An 18243-nucleotide genomic window follows, 5' to 3' on the forward strand; every position below is an offset into this window, starting at 1 on the left:
GTTGAATTGAATCTTTGTAAGGACACTTCAACATCCGGACTGGAGGAGGTGAGGGGGGGTGTTGGATTTTGTCTCTCACCTGAGTCACAGCTCTATTCAGCCAGCATGAAAAGGGGAAATGATTACAGCGACAAGTAACCTTTACACCATACATGCTCTTAAAGCATGAGCATTGTATAAAGATAGACTTGAAAAATTCAGAAGTTATCCTTTAAGCATAACAGCATGTCAGGATACATCTCATCCTCCCCCGTACTTTCCACTTGCCCCAGGTGGAATTCTATGAGGAGACAAGGAGACTTGTCATCCCCAATATTTCATATAAATCATTTATCCCCTTCAATTAACTCTATAGAGTATCCATGGCAATCTCCCAACTCCTCAAATGTCTGAGAGAAAGAGAAACAGACAGCGAGAGACCCTGCAGGCTGTGCTCCAGACATTATGGTCGCTCTCACAGCTGCACAGCAGACCAATAAGTTCATCACAGAGAGTTTATCTTTGCCTTTCAGTTATCACAGCAGATAGATTACAGTGGAAATCTAACATTTTCTAAATACAGTACAGCTACTGGCAGCACATCAGCCACAATGTAACTTGTAACACTGTAATTTAGATGCTAACGCTAGTAAACATTAGCAAACATGAATTTTATAATGAAGGCTAATGAGATCAATATTATTTTGGCCACTTGTGAACATTGGAAACTTTATTTAAACAACTGAAGTTGATGCAGTTTCAACAACCAGCCATTACAAAGCTTAATTATCCTTTATTCTGAGTTGTGTTTCTGGAAACCCGACAAATGTACGCCTTTCTTGAGGCTCTGTTTTTTTTCTCCACAACCCCTGAGGGAAAGATCAGACACATTTAGGTGCTCCTTTATGTTCAGCAGCTATAGCTAACTTTGCCTGTTTGCCATTTGGTGCTTAGCAGGTAGGTTTTTAATTTTTTTAGACATATGAATCTAAAAATAGCTTTCTACTGCAGCTGAAAATAATGCTATGTGAGCAGTGACAGTGAACCAAAACAGTAAAGATGTGGTTGGACAGCTAAATAATGTGCTTAAAGTCCCTAATAAGCTCCTCAAAGCCAAGGGGTGCTGCAGAATTTAAGGGATGATTGTCTTCATGCTCAACACTAGAAGCAACCCTTTTCATCTAGTTTTTCTAATATTTGACATTTGATGTCTGAATAAAATACCATTTAAAACTGCTTTACCAACTTGAATTTATGGTGATACAAATGTGTTCCCTTTATCAATCAATCAATACATTTTTAATTGTATAGCGTCAACTCATAACAAGTGTTATCTCGAGACACTTTACAAAAAGCAGGTAAAAGACCTTACTCTTTGTCTTTTAACATTACAAAAGAGCAGGTAAAAAGACCTTACTCATTGTTATGTTACAAAAAGCAGGTAAAAGATCTTACTCTTTGTCTGTTAACATTACAAAAGAGCAGGTAAAAAGACCTTATTCATTGTTATGTTACAAAAAGCAGGTAAAAGATCTTACTTATTGCTATGTTACAAAGACCCGGCCTATCCATCATGAACACTTTAGCAAAGCAGCAAAAGGTGGGGGGGAGAGAATATAGTAGAATATTGAGATAAGATGATCCACTTATGTTTGGAGTTGGAGTGAGGACGTATTTATCTTAGCTTTCCAGAATTCAATAAACTTGGGAATATATCTGAACTTTATGAATTAGTTATCGGCACGATCCAATTTTTACTGTTTGTTTAATTATTTTTTACATTAATATACCTGGTAGACACTTAACTAAATATTCAAAATAAGAGTGTAACTAATGTAAGTGCCCCACACAGTTGGATAGAGATCAAAAGAAGTAACTTTCAATTTTCATTTTGGCTAGTATAGGGTTAAGCAGGTAGGAATGTACACATTTCAGTTCAGCTTGATGTACTATCAGTGTCTTGAAAGCGTTTCAAAGAAGGTGGACGGTTCTGTCGAGGGCCAAGCCGGTGACGTGGTTGAGTGGGCAGTGGGTCCAGATAAATTACCATGTTACGTAATTAAGTAATCTTTACAGACACAAACAGTTCAGAGACAGGAAGGCAGGCACCAAGACAGTTCCAGGTAGAGGGTCGGGGAGCCAGCAGGTAAAGGTACACACTCAAAAAAGGATGTGGCAACACTGTGAGTAAGAACTGTGTGAGTAGCGGAGTCACGTAAGTTTCCCAATTTCTACTCAGAAGGTGTTTGCACCTTCTCTTACGTACAACCTCTTCCTGAATCCATGTGAAAGCTGCATAACTACAAAATATCCATCCACTATACCACCTGTCCTGGAGCTGGAATTGATTATTGGGTCAGGGGCACCAGTCCCCAACCATGGAGCCCTGTACAAAAAAGAATTTAGAAAACAGCAAATGTTTTGTTTTTTTTACTTTACTACCAATAAACTGACAACATCCATTCGTCATTTGAAATGTGCCATGATATCGTTTGCCAATGTGTTAATGTTCCCAACCCGCTTTCTAAGTTCACTGTTCAGGGCAGTATGTCATATTAATATCCAGACATAGAGTATTAGCCACATGAATAATGCCCCATTTAGAGCACAGGGCTCTCACCATGATGAATATAATTGTAGTAAATTGAGTCGTTCCCAGTAGATTTCTCCCCCAAAGCTGAAGTGAAAATTATGCCCTTTCCACTAATAAGCTTTCTTACTGACCTCCACCAGGGAAAATGGACTCAGACCCTTTGAATCCTCAAGTACTACCTCCTAAATTATACGTCTGGCAGGTTTTCAAGTTCCTGGAAATTTTCCTCCCACTTTCAAAATAGTAATCTCGCTCAGGATCAGTGGGTCCCCATACCTGCCGAGCAGAGCAGAGTCTGATCTGCCTCCTCATCCTGAGTCACCAAAAGGATTTTTTCTGTACTACTCTGATGCTTCCCGACACACGAATGTGAGCTCCTCCTGCACTGGACCTTTTCTGCTCACACTTTCTGTTGAATTCCCTTTATCTCACTCTGTCTTTTTTTTTCTCTGAGCAGCTTCACTCAGCATTCATATCAACAAGCAGCTTCTTGGGTTATTTGCAGTCAATGTTTTCAGGCCACTTGGGGACAAGCCAGAAACACAACACTGACATATTAACACAGGTGTTTGTACGATAACCCTTGAGAAAAGGTTGCCTTAAGCACCACGCATTTCAATATTTGTCACACCTCATTCTCTTTCCACGGTGCAACTCAGAGCCGCTACATCCATGTCAGCCAAGTGTACAAACTATAAATTGTTAGTTTTATGCATACTGACAAATTCAGCTGGCAGTCATGTTTCGAGCAACCTGATGAATGTCAGGTCCAATGTTCTGTGCAATATTTCAGTCGAGTGCTTTGGTCTCCACCAGCTCCTCTGGGAAATATCTCTTTAAAGTTCAATATCAAGTTTATTTGTCACTGGAAACAAACACGGTAAAATTGATTTCAGCAAGTACCTATAGTGAGGCAGAAAAAAGGATGTAACATAGATTAGGATTACATTTTAGACGTGTGGTGAATTTCAGAGGTAAGAAGTTGTGTTGAGTCAAAGGTAAGTCAAATTTTATTATTGAATCTTGACTATACAGTGTGTTTCTTATGTAAAGGGCTGACTGTTGCTGCTGTAAATGGTGTTGATAAAGGCAGTAGAACTTAAGGAAACAGTGAAGTTGCAAGCTGTTTTTGACCCTGATGAAAATATTCTGAGTTTAGGCAGTAGAACTTCTAAGAATTACAAGTTTCTTTGTTTATGCCCAATCGCTATCTCAAAAGGGCTGGTCGTATTTCTCGAAATGTCAGCCCTGTGATTGACTGGCGAATAGTCCAGGGTGTACCCTGCTTCTCGCCCAATGACAGCTGGGTTGGCTAAAGCCTCTTCCACTTATTGAGGCTGGGTCGTGGTGGCAGCAGGCAAGTCAACCCAGACATCCCTCTCCCAATGTTTTTCATTGCCTCCTGTGAGAATCCAAGGCGTACCCAGGCCAGATGTGAATATAATCCCTCCAGTGAGCTCTGGGTCTATCACAGGGTCTTCTCCCGGTTGGGCGTGCCCGGAAAACCTCCAAAGGAAGGCGTCCAGGAGGCATCCCAATCAGATACCCGGACCAGCTCAACTGGCACCTTTTGATGCAAAGGAGTAGAAAAGCAGGAACAAGATTTTGAGGCCCCCAGACCTAAAAACCCTCCTCCCCCCAGCTCTGCCTTGAGATCCTGTCCATGAAAATCACAAACAGAATCAGTGACAAGGGGCAACCCTGGCAGTGTGGCAGCAGGGCCAAAATTTAAGTACAAAGAGTTGCTCCTCTATTGACGAAATTCTTAGAAAATTCTGAGAATCTTGACATTTTCTAAGAACTTCCCCTTAAAGTTAAGGCTAGATCATTTTAAATATGAAACTTATTCACAAAGCATCCTAAAGAAAGCTGATAAAGTGAAAACCTTTAGGATTAGAGAGGAGGACTTTTAACAGGCTTAAGAGTTCTTTAAGCAGGAAATGGCATGAAAGACAGAGAGCTAGGTGAGCACACCAGCAATTACAAATGAATATAAATTAAATGAAGTACTAAAATGAACAGCATGGTAAATAAACAGAAAATAGATATAAGGAAGGTATTTTTATAGAGAATAAAAGGAGCGCAGACGAGAGAATATTTTTTTAGAATCATGGTTGGGCTGAACAGACTATTTATGCAGACGTTTCAATCCATCTTGGACTTCATTCACTGCAAAGTGAGGCATGCACATTGAGTCCCTCTAGAAGTGGTTACTTCACATGCATCTGATCTCTGATTAAGGACTCTTCATATGCTGATGTAACTTACAGCATATGAAGACGATACTGTTCCTGTTGGCATGCGCTTTCAAACATTTTGTAGGCTATATTTTTTTTAAAGTACAGTTTACAATTAATTCAAGAGATGTACATTTCATAGTGTTCATCACAATATCTGACTAGATTCTATTGGGCCTAATCGATTTCACTGTCCTATGCAAAAAGAAAGAATGTGTCATACCTAGCAACGGGCTCAAGCACACCTCATTAGGATAAAAGTTTCTGTCCCTTCCGTGATTTGAGTTTTTATGTTTCTAAATCACCCCTTTGGTTACTTACATTACAAATTAGCAGATTGCTGTTTAAATTAATTGTTGTATGCTTTTAATGTAAAATGTGAAACAGAAAAAAAAGCCCATCACTAGTTCCCAGAGCCCATGGTGCTGTTGTCAAATGGCATGCCATGTTTGACCAACGGTCAGAAACACACAGATATTACAGTGATAGAAAATGACAGGTCCTGGCGGTGCAGGAGCTGAGGCGCCGACCATTAGGCACAATGTCTCACTCTCTACTGCCACATTTCCTGTCATGTGTCTACTGTTGTTGGCTATCTAGTATGGAGCAAAAAATACCCCCTGCCAGAATGATTAAAACAAGACAATGATATAATACTGAGAGAAGCAGCAAAGCCTGGTGTTGACATAAAACTGCAAACTATTTTAAGTATTTTTGTCAGTTTGCAACATTAAACACGAAATACATTAGGAACTTACAACACCACAAACTTAAAAAAAAGCTTTCATGATCAGCTATATGATCCCACTTTAAGAATAAAGAACTTTGTACTAATGCAGGTTTGTTCAATTACTTCAATGCTTATAAACAAAAATAACAACAACAAGCCTAAGTTAATGTGTATGTCCTTGAACTCAAGAGTAAGAACATACAAGGCAGTGTTTGAAACTATGCCTGAAAACAACGGTTTCTGTTTTGCAGGCTCACTGTTTTTTTTAAGTTATCGGGGGATTTGAACAATCGACCTGTAGAGGCTCTGCTCAGGCCGAGTGCTGTGGATGGCTAATGGCTCACAGAGTCACACCAGGTAAAGCCTGCTAAAAAATTTAAAATGTACCAAAACGAAAATATCACTTCATGCACAGAATAGTGGAAAATGGAGCAGTGCTGAAGAGAGGGCAAGTGGGACTGTAAGTGTGTGTGTGAGGGCAAGTGTGTGGGTGTGTATGAGTGAGTGAACACATAGAGAAGCCGATCCTATCAGACTCTTGTCAGCTCCTGTTGGTTTTTTCTATATAAACCTGTGAGCAGGGAGACTCATGCTGCACTTACACTTTTTACCCCCTCTTCTCTTGTGTACATCTCTCTCGCTCTACCTCGTCCTCTCTCTCTCTCTCTCTCTCTCTCTCTCTCTCTCCTCTCTCAGACACATACACTGTGAGTCCCTTCTGTTTTTCTACGTTTTCCCTTTTTCTCACATCATCACTGCTCTTTTTGCTCTCTTGCAGGAGCTCATCGAGGATTTAGGCCTCCTCTATCCTCCTAGACTCACCTACATCCTTTCATCTTGTTCCCTCCTCTCCTCCTCTTCACTTCCTCCTTTTATTCTCTCTTCTCCATCTCTCCCCCCCCCCCCTCCTTGCTTAACCTGTTTCCTGAGCCCAAAAAATAAACCCACACACAAGGAGCACACACACAATACACACTCTGCACACGCGTTAAAGAATCAAGCCCAAACCCGTCTGCCGCCAGCAGCACATCTAATCCTAGGGCTTGGGGGAAGAGGGGGACCTTGCAATCATTCCTGTTCCCTTTTTGCCCCTCCATTCATTTTATTTTTCTTCAATCATTTCCGACATCCTTTAATGCATGCCAAGCACCCCCCTGGTGGATGTTACTTAATTTTTAAGAATGCACTAGGGCTGCTTATTCCTGTTTTGGATGTTTCCAGCAGTTCTTGCTTCTGTACCAGGAGAAAAAGCCAATTTCACTCATCAGCACACCTTGTAATAAAAAAAGTGGAATATTCCAGCGTTGTAGTATTTGCTTTGGGACAAAAACCTAAAGCCTGTAAGCCCTGCATGGCACATGACTCAAAGCCACTGGTCCTGAACTGATGATGCCTGGAGATGCTGCTGTTCCTCCTCCTGCGCTGGATGTTGCTGCCGCCCTGTGGTTAAACACACGAACTGCAACCCTTCTGCTTTAATGAGCGTTAGATTTTTTTTTTTTTAGAGTTGCATCACGACCCCCCCCCCCCCCCCCCCCCCCCCCCCTCCTCCCTCACACACACCACCGTCATTACCACCACCACCACCACCTCTACCTCCTTTCTCCATTCAACCTCCACCACCACAGCCCCTCCCTCTCCTGGTTGGATAAATATTGCTGGAAGATATATAACGTGTTGCTATGGTGATCAGCTTGTGGGTTTTTTTTCATGGCATTTGTTGAAGACAGGGACATGATGGTGCGCAGGGAGCTCTGAAGATCTGGTGTGTGTGTGTGTGTGTGTGTGTGCGCGTGTGTGTGTGTTTAAGCGTGTTTATGTTTGGGAGAAAAGGTGGTCGAGGGGGGCTCCTTTTAAAGAGGATAAACAGCAGCCCCCCTAAATAGGAGTTAGTCTCTAAGACCTTGTGTTTTCATGCACGCCAGGGACTCTTCACCTATCATGTGCACCAAAAACCAAAGCCTTGACTTCTAGCAGCTGTCTCAAGGGAGTGTTTAACCCCTCTTTGCCTCCACCTCTCCGCCTCCCAAGTCTCCTCCACCACCTCCTCTCTCCATCTCTCTCTGGGGACACATTCTCAGCCTGCCTGATTGGCTTCTGTTTATGTGCATGTGCTAATGTGCTAATGTGTTAATGTGCTAGTGTATGTGTGCTATAAGCACGCTGTCCTCTATCAATTAGCGCAACCTGGTGCACCATTACCATCAGTCGTGTGTGTGTGTGTGTGTGTGTGTGTGTGTGTGTGTGTGTGTGTGTGTGTGTGTGTGTGTGTGTGTGTGTGTGTGTGTGTGTGTGTGTAGGAATAACTAGTGCATCATCGATTGCCAGCTGTTTGCTATTGAAGACTCCCTAATGATCAAGCCCAAGAAGGCAACACAATTGCTATGATGGAAGCCACGTTTGCATTTGTGTGTGTGTGTGTGTGTGTGTGTGTGTGTGTGTGTGTGTGTGTGTGTGTGTGTGTGTGTGTGTGTGTGTGTGTGTGTGTGTGTGTGTGTGTGTGTGTGTGTGTGTGTGTGTGTGTGTGTTAATGGTTCACAAGACGCAGCACCCATATCATTCTCCTTCAGACCAGACGGCATCCTAGGAGACACCTATATGTGTGTGTTTATGAGTGTGTGAGCTGATACCAGCGCAACCCAGATGGCCATCTTCGAGGGGTTTTTCTAGAACATTCACACACTTGTTGCTTCTCCTCATCCCTCTTTCTCTCTCTCTCTCTCTCTCTCTCTCTCTCTCTTTCTCTCTCTCTCTTTCCCTCACACACACACACGCACACACATACACACACACACAAACAAATACACACACAAGCACGCACATGCACTGCGCTTCTTTTGAAGTGTGAAACAGCTTGCGGTCAGCTCTGCTCCTCTTCCAAAAAGTTCCATCAAATAGCAGCCTTTAAAAGCCTTCAGATACATGATGAAACAAAAGCAGGCATGCAGCGATAACAGAGGGAACAGAGAACAAATTTTCTCGTTGGATGTGGTGGTAAGACAGAGCAGTTCTTCATCTTTGTCTGCGGTGATGGACTGGAGGAGTCAGGGGATCAAACAGTAGCGTTTTAATGGGTTAAATGTACTGCTGACCTGGTAGATTTCGTCCTGTAAATTTTAGAGCTTTTGCACTTCCTTTATGGTTTTCTACAGGTGACATGTTGTAGTGGAGATAGACAGCAGTGCTTTGTTTCAAGAGCAGAGGTCAAACCAGCTGTCAGATCAGAAAGAGACATGCAGCCTTTGACCTGCAGAGAATTCTGGGGAAACATCATAATTGGGTCGTTTTTCGGGATGCACTGATACATTTTCTGAGTTTCTGTGTAGGCTGTCGATACATATCAGCTTATTGGATAATGATTTAGCATTTACTTAGTGCAGTAACCAAAACATATCTTTTCACTCACATTCATTGAAGACCAATTGTTTTAGCCAACAAGACACACTCACATTGACAACTACGGGCAATTTTAGAGTCGCTGATTAACCTAGTGAGTTTGTCTTTTGACTGTGGGAGGAAGCCGGAGTACCCGGAGAGAACCCACGCATGCACAGGGAGAACATGCAAACTCCACACAGAGAGGCTCCTGTCTGACAGGGATTCAAACCCTCCTCGCTGTGAGGAGACAGCGCTAACCAGTGCACCACCGTGCAGCTGCTCCAGTACAGTATCACATAATGGTTTCAGCAAGTATCCTATACTATAAGCAATTAGAAAATCTGTTTATTTAACCTTTACCTACCCAATAAATACTCATTGAGATTAAAAGTGTCTTTCTCAAGAGTGTCCTCACCTGATAGGCTTTCAGTGTACACAGCTGAAGCGGTTCATACAAACATAATACATGATACATGATACAATAACGTGAAATAACAAGTAAAACTAACAGATATTTGTCCAAATCTACCACAATCATAAATACATCATCTGGAACATCTACAGCCAGATTTACCGGCCTTCGAGTCATTTAATATTTCCTTAAAGCATCCAATAAAACCCAATGAAAGGAAGCAGCAAACTTAAATGCCTTGTTGCAGAGAAATGATCATGTGGCAAAAAAAAAAACTTGCAACAAGCTTGCAAAATGTTAGCAATCAGTGTTTCTCTACCATCGTTATTATTATTTTGAATTTGTTCTTTGTATCAGCCAACATTCAAGTTTAAGTTTCTGAATAAGTATCAGGAAGGGTAAAATTGTATTTGAACATTTAAACACCATTCCTATTGAACGTTAATCAGAGAGACAGAGGGACAGAAAAGAGAAAAAGATTTGGTAATTTTGCTTTAAGGCTGAAGGGAGATTAGTCGTATAGCTTTAGCAGCAAGCAGTATGCTTCTTTTTTCACACTGAATGTGTTTTTGATTTCTATGCCCTGTGGTCAGGCCATATGCCAGAATACTTTGTGTATGTCAGTTACTGTGTTATTGTCCCAAAATTATACAGATTCAAATTTTGAATTGTTTAAATCTGACTTTAATCAACATTGTTTTTGTTGTTGTTTTTACAAAGATAAGGGTTATCGTTCTTATATTTTTTTAGATTTTATCTTCTGTGCTTTTATGCCTTTATTTAGATATAGGCATATACATCATCATAGTCAATCATATATTTGTTTAAGAAAAACAATAAAACATATATCTAAATAAAAACTGTTGGTCAAACAAGTTCACAGTTCGCTGTTTTTAAGCTATCAGTGCAAACATACAGTCTTTAATATATATATCAGAAATGTGTTTTCCCATCAAAGCACGATGAAACAAGAAAGGATTCAGACGGCTTTTAAAGGCTCAGACATTTGCCCAGATTAAACGATGCTCTTTTTATAGTGAGAGGCTTTTTAATCTACATCCAGATCCACATCATTATGAAAATACATGTAATGTTATCCCCAGTGAAAATGATACTGATAATGATACTGCGTCCATTGTCCATTATTAAGATAAATTCTATCACATTTTGCAAAAATGCTGTGAGTTGGTTTCTGCATAAATTGTCTAAAGATTGTATAAAATTTGTAGGAGTGGAAGGGAAAAAGTGTGAGAATATCTGTGTAGGTTGAAATGGCTGTGGTCTATTTGGACAGAGAGGTGTCAAAAAACTAATTTTGGTGTTTGCACTAACCCCATGAAAAGAAAACAGCCTCTCATGTGCTCATGATCTTGATTTCAAGCTAATTAAATCAATGTCTCTAAAATACTTTTTGACATTTGGTTATGACAATTAGACATACTTAAAACCAAACCTTCTTGGAGGAGGTCATAAGCTTTCAAAACTGCCTCTTAAGCGGGGTCAGTTATAATCTCATTCATTTCCTCTCATGTTTAAAGGTTCCACTGACTAAGTGAAGTACATAACTACCTGTAATTACTCATCAGTGCGACTACAACCGCACACTTAAGCACAGAGTCACCTTAGATGACTCATGAAAGGCTACAATTTCAACAATTTCAACTTGGTTTCTCCTTAAATGCCTCTTAAAGTTAATTTTATTGATTCATCATAGCTTTGGTTTGTGTCACTTTGTATAAAAGCACTCAAAGAGAGCAAAGAAATAACATTTAAACAAATTAAGGATGGAAAGAAGAAACTCAAAGGACGACTCACTCACTGAGCAAATAAAACAATCCTGTTAGGGGGGAAAGGATCTCTAAAAAGCAAAAACATTACTTGTTTGCCTGTCAATGTTTTATTATCCATGAATCCATGTAGCATTTATATGTCAGCATCATGAGGTTCAAAGTTAAAGGGGCTATATGTAACTTACAAAAATACTGTGTTCGTAGCGATACCGCATGGCCGTTAGGTGAACTGCACCAGTAACCTGTCGCTCGCTCGTCATACGTGCTCGTACGTACACAAACGAGCATCATCATCGGCCGCGAAACACTGGATATTTACAGAAATAATGTTTACAGAGGAGGTAAGTGAAAGTCTGTGAAGGAGTCTGTGTGTCTCCTGGAGAAGTGTGTGGAAGACGGCCTCTGGCTGTTGAGGTGAAGAACAGGAGTGTGATGAGTTTGTCCGCCTTTGAGAGCTCCTAGGGCGGATAGAAGTGTGTGGAAGGCGGCCTCTTGCTTTTGAGGTGAAGAACAGGAGTGTGTGATGAGTTTGTACTGTTGATCTCTGTAAGCAGAGCGGAGTGAGGAGGACGTTGAGAACGTGCATAAAATGTCACTTCCTGGAGCTTTCGCGGAAAATACGACCCTACGACACTTTTTATACAGGCAACACAGATAGACAGTGAACATCTACTTTTTCACATCAGTTAACCGTTCGCTTATTAATGGGCGATAAAAAACGATTTATACAAAAAATGTTACATAGCCCCTTTAAGTAAAACAAAAAGTCAAACTAAGTATTATGTTGCCCCCAAGTGGTGGTGAAGGCAAATTGCAGGATTTGTTCCAAATGAGTTTGATGAGTTTAAAATGAAAAACTGGAAAAGTGTCCAGTACCATGTCCTTTCAGTAAGTCTTTGACTCTTAAAATGTTGGTGAACTTATGAATGCATAACTGGAAATCTTTTAAGGAAAAGAAATGGATGAGTGACAGAGACAGATGACAAGTACTGGAAGTACTGGAATAAAAGTTAAAAGTCTCAGGTTTTTTCCATCTCATTACGATAAGAATGCAAAGATTAATCGTAAAATCGTGTTAAATCAATTCAAAGGTGTCAAGATTCACATCGGTACTTAAAAAATGAATCGCAATAATACGTTGAGCGTCAGCAGCTGTAGAGCAAGATTTTGAACCTGAGGACGCACCACCGTCTTTTAAATCGGAGGTGTGGAAGCATTTTGGCTTCCCCAAGGCAGAAAATGAAAGAGGTGAGAAGATAACAGACAAGACAAAAAATGTGTGTGCAAGTGGGTTTGCAGCCCCTAAAGGAATCTTTTTCAGTCATAATGTGTCCACAGCCTCATTTTGTAAAATAAATCGTTAGAGAATCGTATTGTGAACCCAGTATCGTCAATTGTTACATCCCTACATTAAACTTCCTTTCTTGAGTCAGATCATTCTTAAAGAGTTTCTGAAACTTGATTCGATTGTTTGTCAAACAAGTGATGAAAATAAAGTTGTCAAAACATAAAAATCTAGCAGAGAGAAAACTCAAAGACAACTTCAACACTTGTATTTTCTTTAATGTCAGAATTGTACATTGAAATCCCAATGGATTTGCACTTCTTTTTACAATATGTACCACATATAACAGCACCTACATGTTATTTACACACATTACACAAGATTGTATCACAAAGCAGTGTGTGAAATTTGCCCCAAGCCTTGCTGGACCATCACGCCCTATATAGTCAATGAGTTGAATTGCCAAAAATAATCAAAGTTGTGTCGCCTTCTAGAATAACTTATGTTTTGTGTTGAAATCACAGGTATGAAAGGGTTTGACAGTTTTCTTCTATGTGAGGGACAAACTAATGACAACCCAAAGTAGGTAACATGCAAGCTTTAAACACTGTTACTGCTATTGGTGCAAAAAATATAAAATCAGTCAGTCAAATATATTTTGCTGCTCAAAAGGGACACAGTGAATATTTGGATTACTTGTAAACATGACAATACCTATGAGTAACAGTGCAACTGGAAAACTGCAAAGAAAATAAGGAAAGCAGAACAGGGGTACTAATCTTTGTGAAAACACATTTTGATTTTCCAACTATTGTCAGCCCATGACTCAAAGTGTCACTTAACTGTGGAAGTAATAAATGACACCATTACGTGTGTAACTTGGACTGACCTGCTTTGTGATAAAACCCTGATTTGGGCTGCAAAGAGCAACTAAAGAACTGAAAATAAAAGGATGAATTTAAGTAAAACAGGAAGTTACTCAATCAAGTGGGCGCTGAATACGCCAGAACCCTGCATCTACAAGCACATTCACTGCTCTCTCTCTCTCTTTCTCTCACACACACACACACACACACAACCAGATACTGTAGCAGCTTTCTTAAAGGCAAAGAACAACACAGTAAGTGGCAGTTCTGCTGTCAGATTTGCGTACACACAGAGCAGCAGCAGAATAAGATACACACGCCGACAAGTGTTTTAAGTCGAGCCATACAGCATGGAGGTGGTTCAGCCTCCTGAGGAGTCCACATTTCAGTCCAGTCTGGTTTGGCCAGCACTCCACAGAGGAGGAGGAAGTACGCTTGGGGGATGAGAACTGCAAACAGTGAGCAACAGCCCGGTTTATCTGATTACCGGCCGTGAAGCACAAAAGGAGCCCGGCTAAATAAACAATGTCTAAAAGCAACATTCAGCAGTTTAAGGATTATAAATGTGATGTTTGCTCACTTTGCTGTCAGATCTACTGAAGACAAACAAACATAATGAGGAAGGATAGTTTTCTTTAAAAGAAGAGAGCACTACTCTGGAGAGGCTGTGGGACAAAACAGAGGGAAGAAAAAGAGAAAAAATGAAGAAGGGGAGAAAATGTGGGTTGGTAATAGTGGAGTTCCTTTATTTGGAGAATTGCAACTAAGATGAAAATGAGGAAGATTTCAAAGGTTGGCCAAGGCAACAGTCCTCATCAGCTGTCCTGTCGGCCACCAAGGAGAGGACAGAGGAGGGATAAGTAGTGTCTGAAAAGTTCAGAGCATCCTGTTACGTTTATGCGTGGGTGAGTCTGTGATGACATCACTACACGGGGCAGGGCCTCGTTTTCGATTGGCTGTGGAATCCAGGTGGAGTGCCATCTCCTCAGCGATGAAGGTGTTGAGGTCAACATCGTGAAGACCGTTCCTACGGCGACTGAGGGGCTGGGCAGGATGAGTTGGAGAACCAGGAGGACCAGAACGCACAGAAATGCTCGCCATGGCACCACTAAGGCCTAGAGAGAGAAAAAAAATATATATATATGAAGCCACAGCATACTGTATGAATTGTAGTGTCTCTTAGATGAAATGCAAAAGTGCAATGCTCAACGTGACATATCATTCTACCTTGCAGTGCTATGGCCTCTCTGAAAGGCTGCAGGTCGGTCTCCACAGAGCTGCCTGTCTCTGGCTGTGTAGGTCGGCTGGCAGATACCATGGCGACCCTTGGCGGGGCACGAGTTGTTCGTGGGGGTGGAACTTTGCCGCATAGGAAGCTGATGAGGTCCTCTCGTCTGATAGTTCTTCTGCGTTTCTTAACCCATGCAATCACGTCCTTATTCCTGCGCTGGTAGCCTAAGTGGATGCCCAGGTCATAGCTTCGTTGACGAGCCTCCATACTCTCTAATTACATATCAGGAGAATTTTTACAATCAGTGTTTGAAAGCACGCATCTCATTTTCATACAGTACTACCAGAACACCATTCAAAACCAAAAAAAGTCCTGTAAAATAGGTATTAGACCAGAATAGAATTCATTGTTACTTGCCTTTATACAGGTTAGTGACTGCTGTTGCTGCATTTTGGAAGGGCACCCAGAGAGAGAGGCCTTGCTGCTGACATACTCTATCTGAAAATATATATTTACAACGGTTAGTCTGATAAATTGTCACAAATGGGCTTCTAAAACACACACAAAAAAACAATTTAAACCAAGATTAGGATGATGTGTCGCTTGGGAAGAAAATAATTACCATGGTCCTAAGAGGAATAAAAGATAGTGTACATAGAGATGTAAGGGAAACCAAGGCTTACAAATACAACTGCAAAGGTTTGGGTTTACAACAGAAACTCTACTACAAATACTTTGTGTCTATGAAGTACTACACCACCAATCATCCATCCAGGTGCTAAATATCTGCATCAAATCTTCAGATCAAACAGAGACTGTGCAGACAGTTCCTCTTAAATGACTACATCATGAATGCAAAGCACATCGAGTGAAACATCTAACCAAGCAGGACAATCTCAGTTATGGATGTTGACTGCACTAGATAAGAGGCTGCAAAAAAAAACTTGTGCAAATTAAGTCAACTTCCTAAATTCCAAAAGTCCAGTCTGGCGATCAGTGAAGGATATTTAAGATTCTATTATAACCAGTAAATGACTGAATGGACAGCCGTGTCGTTATGGTTTGGAACAGGGGATGTAGCTCAGTGGTAGAGCGCCCCTGGTTCAATCCCCGGCATCTCCATCGGCATAACTTCTGGGCGGCTGTGGCTCAGTTGGTAGAGTCGTCGCCTCTCGACTGAAAGGTTGAGGGTTCAATCCCCAGCTGAGGATCATGTCCGATGTGTCCTTGGGCAAGACACTTAAATTGCTCCTGCAATACTGTGGCGGTGTATGAAAGGTGCTTTGGGTAAAAGCGTCTGCTATGTGAATTATTACTTCTTATTTCACAGTGTTCTTGTTTCAGTGTTGGGTGAAAACATTGCGCAGAGACGAAAAACACTCAAAAAAAAAAACATATTTAGACCAATGCTTTCGCCATCTTGTTCCTAATATTTACAACACTCAATCATCATCCAAAAAAAATCATCCTAATGTGCGCTGAAATAAAATAACTTTGAAGCTATTTCTTAACTATTGCAACTTGTAACCATCAATGCTTTTTTTTTTTGGCCGAGTTGTTTTCGGTCGGTAAACTCCTCCTTATATATCGCCATTTTGACGAGCAAGGTAAAATGTTCTAAGAGGCGAACAGAAGTCATGTTGTGTGAAAACAAACAACATCCAATGTGCTTAACCTGCTGGCAGACATGCTTGATAACTTAGACAGTGTTTTTATATAAAAAGGGCCATTTGCCTCAGCTTTCTTATCAATCCGTCTCTCCCTGGAGGAACCTGTGACAGCTCAGGCACATTCAACCCCCTCTGTCCCACATTCAGACACCGGGCTGTTTTCAGGCTGCTAGTGTTAGCAGTCCATTAGCTGCCATGAGTTAGCAAAGGAAACAAACAAAACAAGGGGGGGGGTCGAGAAATCGAGACGCAAATGTTTAAGAATACACATTCTGGTGTCACCCGGCACAACCGTGAAAACAACAACCGACATGCTGTGTGTAAAAAACAAGCTGCGATGGGCTAACAAAGTGAGCCTAACCATTGCCCTTTGTGTGTGTGTCTCTCTCTCTCTCTCCGCCCTGGTGGGATTAGCCTGCGTTAGCTACGACAGCTAGCTTCGGTACAGACCTTTGTAGAGCTGTGCTACTGCGGTGGCGGAGTTCTGAAAGAGGTGCCACAGCTTCTGTTGGCTCTGTTCCGTCTCCTCCTCGTTCGGATCGCCTTGTTCGGCCTCTGCTAAACACTGTCGTTCCCACTTGGAGAACCAGTGTTCGGGGCCGTGCTCCTGGATCTCCGCTTCTCCCTCCTCCTTCCTCTCCTCCATAGCTAACCGAAAAAGGCGTTAGCTTTGTTAGCTAGAGTCGCCGGACTTCGTGTGAAAAATGTAGGCTTTGTTTCGCGTTTTCACGGATACTCAACTTTCCTTCTTCCGCGATATATACACGAGAAATACGTTTACACAACCCGAATAATCAATAGAAAAAGGGGGTGGGGGGGGGAAACAACTGCTGTTAGAGACGCATTGTGAATGTTTTAAATTCCGCCCACACGCCCCAGTGTAAAGCACACCAAACTAAAGAGCTCGATGACAACACCGAAGAATTTCTCGAGCTGGCTCCGCCCACTTCCGGCGGCTTTTCTGAAAAGAGATTGGCTGCGGCAATTCTATGGGCGGTGTCAGTGCCGAACACGAAGCCTGATTGGAAAACGGCGACACAGAGAAAAGGTCAGAGACAAAACAAGGTTAGTTCGGGAAATTCTCACTTGAATGCAATACAGCTTAATGTACGGCAGGGGGCAGTCCGCCCATAGAGATTAAGTTTAGGCGTTATCAGTGGTGTAGCGGTACCTAAAAAAGAGGGTAGGCCTATACCAGGGATGGGCAACTTTGGTCACAGCAAGGACCACATTCATTTAATTCTCACTGCCAGAGGGCCAAATTGTAGTATACTTAAACGATTACAGTCAATTATGTCTCAAATTTAACTCAACATATACCAGTGATCAAATATTATTATGGACATATTTTTGGTTTTCATGAATACATGGCAGATTTTGTCATGTTTTTCTTCATGTTTCCTATTAATTGATATGTAAAAATTGACCCGAGGGCCACGTTGAGGGTTGATGGGGGCCGCATGTGGCCCCCAGGCCGCCAGTTGCCCACCCCTGGCCTATACTCTCAATTTTTCCGCCCAATTTTTTGTTTTAATTGGCCTGTCCAGCAGAGGATAAACAGCCTGTGTTACAAACAGAAAGACTACTCCTACATATTTATTTTGTGTGGACTTGCCATTTAGAGACGGAGTAGGAACGAGGGAGAGTCATCCCTTCACCATCAGGGGGAAAAAATGTAACATATACTTAATATTGTCAATCAGTCAATGGTGTAAATCAGAGGAGATTTAGAAGTGGGTACCCTGGAGACTGAAAAATAAGTGGGTAGGCTATACTCTGTATAGGCTACCTGCTTATACCCTGCACTACACCACTGGGCATTAGCATAATTCACTTTTAATAGGAGATAGCCTACTTTTTGGGCACTTTCCTTTTTGTCTACACTCACCTTTAATTGAAGACATTGCAATGTTTCCCCCTACATCGGGTTTTCAGTCCTGGTAGCAATTACAGGATAATGCAAAATGCTTAAACATAGACACTATAAAAGTCTCTCAAGTGGTGAAGAATAATCATCAAGTTAAGAGAACATATACACTATGTCTGACAGGCTTTTATATTTTTTGAAAGTT

General features: G+C 41.4%; 1 protein-coding gene across 1 annotated transcript; it reads right to left on the reverse strand.

The window, feature by feature from the left end:
- Window positions 1-12661: 12661 nt before the first annotated feature.
- hapstr1b (HUWE1 associated protein modifying stress responses b) lies at window positions 12662-16843 on the reverse strand. Its single transcript, XM_061055337.1, has 4 exons — window positions 16622-16843; window positions 14919-14999; window positions 14498-14773; window positions 12662-14385 (listed from the first exon to the last, which is right to left on the reverse strand). The coding sequence occupies exons 1-4, from the start codon at window positions 16815-16817 to the stop codon at window positions 14147-14149; spliced, it is 792 nt and encodes a 263-aa protein (XP_060911320.1). The 5' UTR covers window positions 16818-16843; the 3' UTR covers window positions 12662-14146.
- Between the last annotated feature and the right edge of the window lie 1400 nt (window positions 16844-18243).

Source organism: Labrus mixtus, chromosome 2 (genome assembly GCF_963584025.1).
Source record: "Labrus mixtus chromosome 2, fLabMix1.1, whole genome shotgun sequence".
Taxonomy (NCBI): Eukaryota; Metazoa; Chordata; class Actinopteri; order Labriformes; family Labridae; genus Labrus; species Labrus mixtus.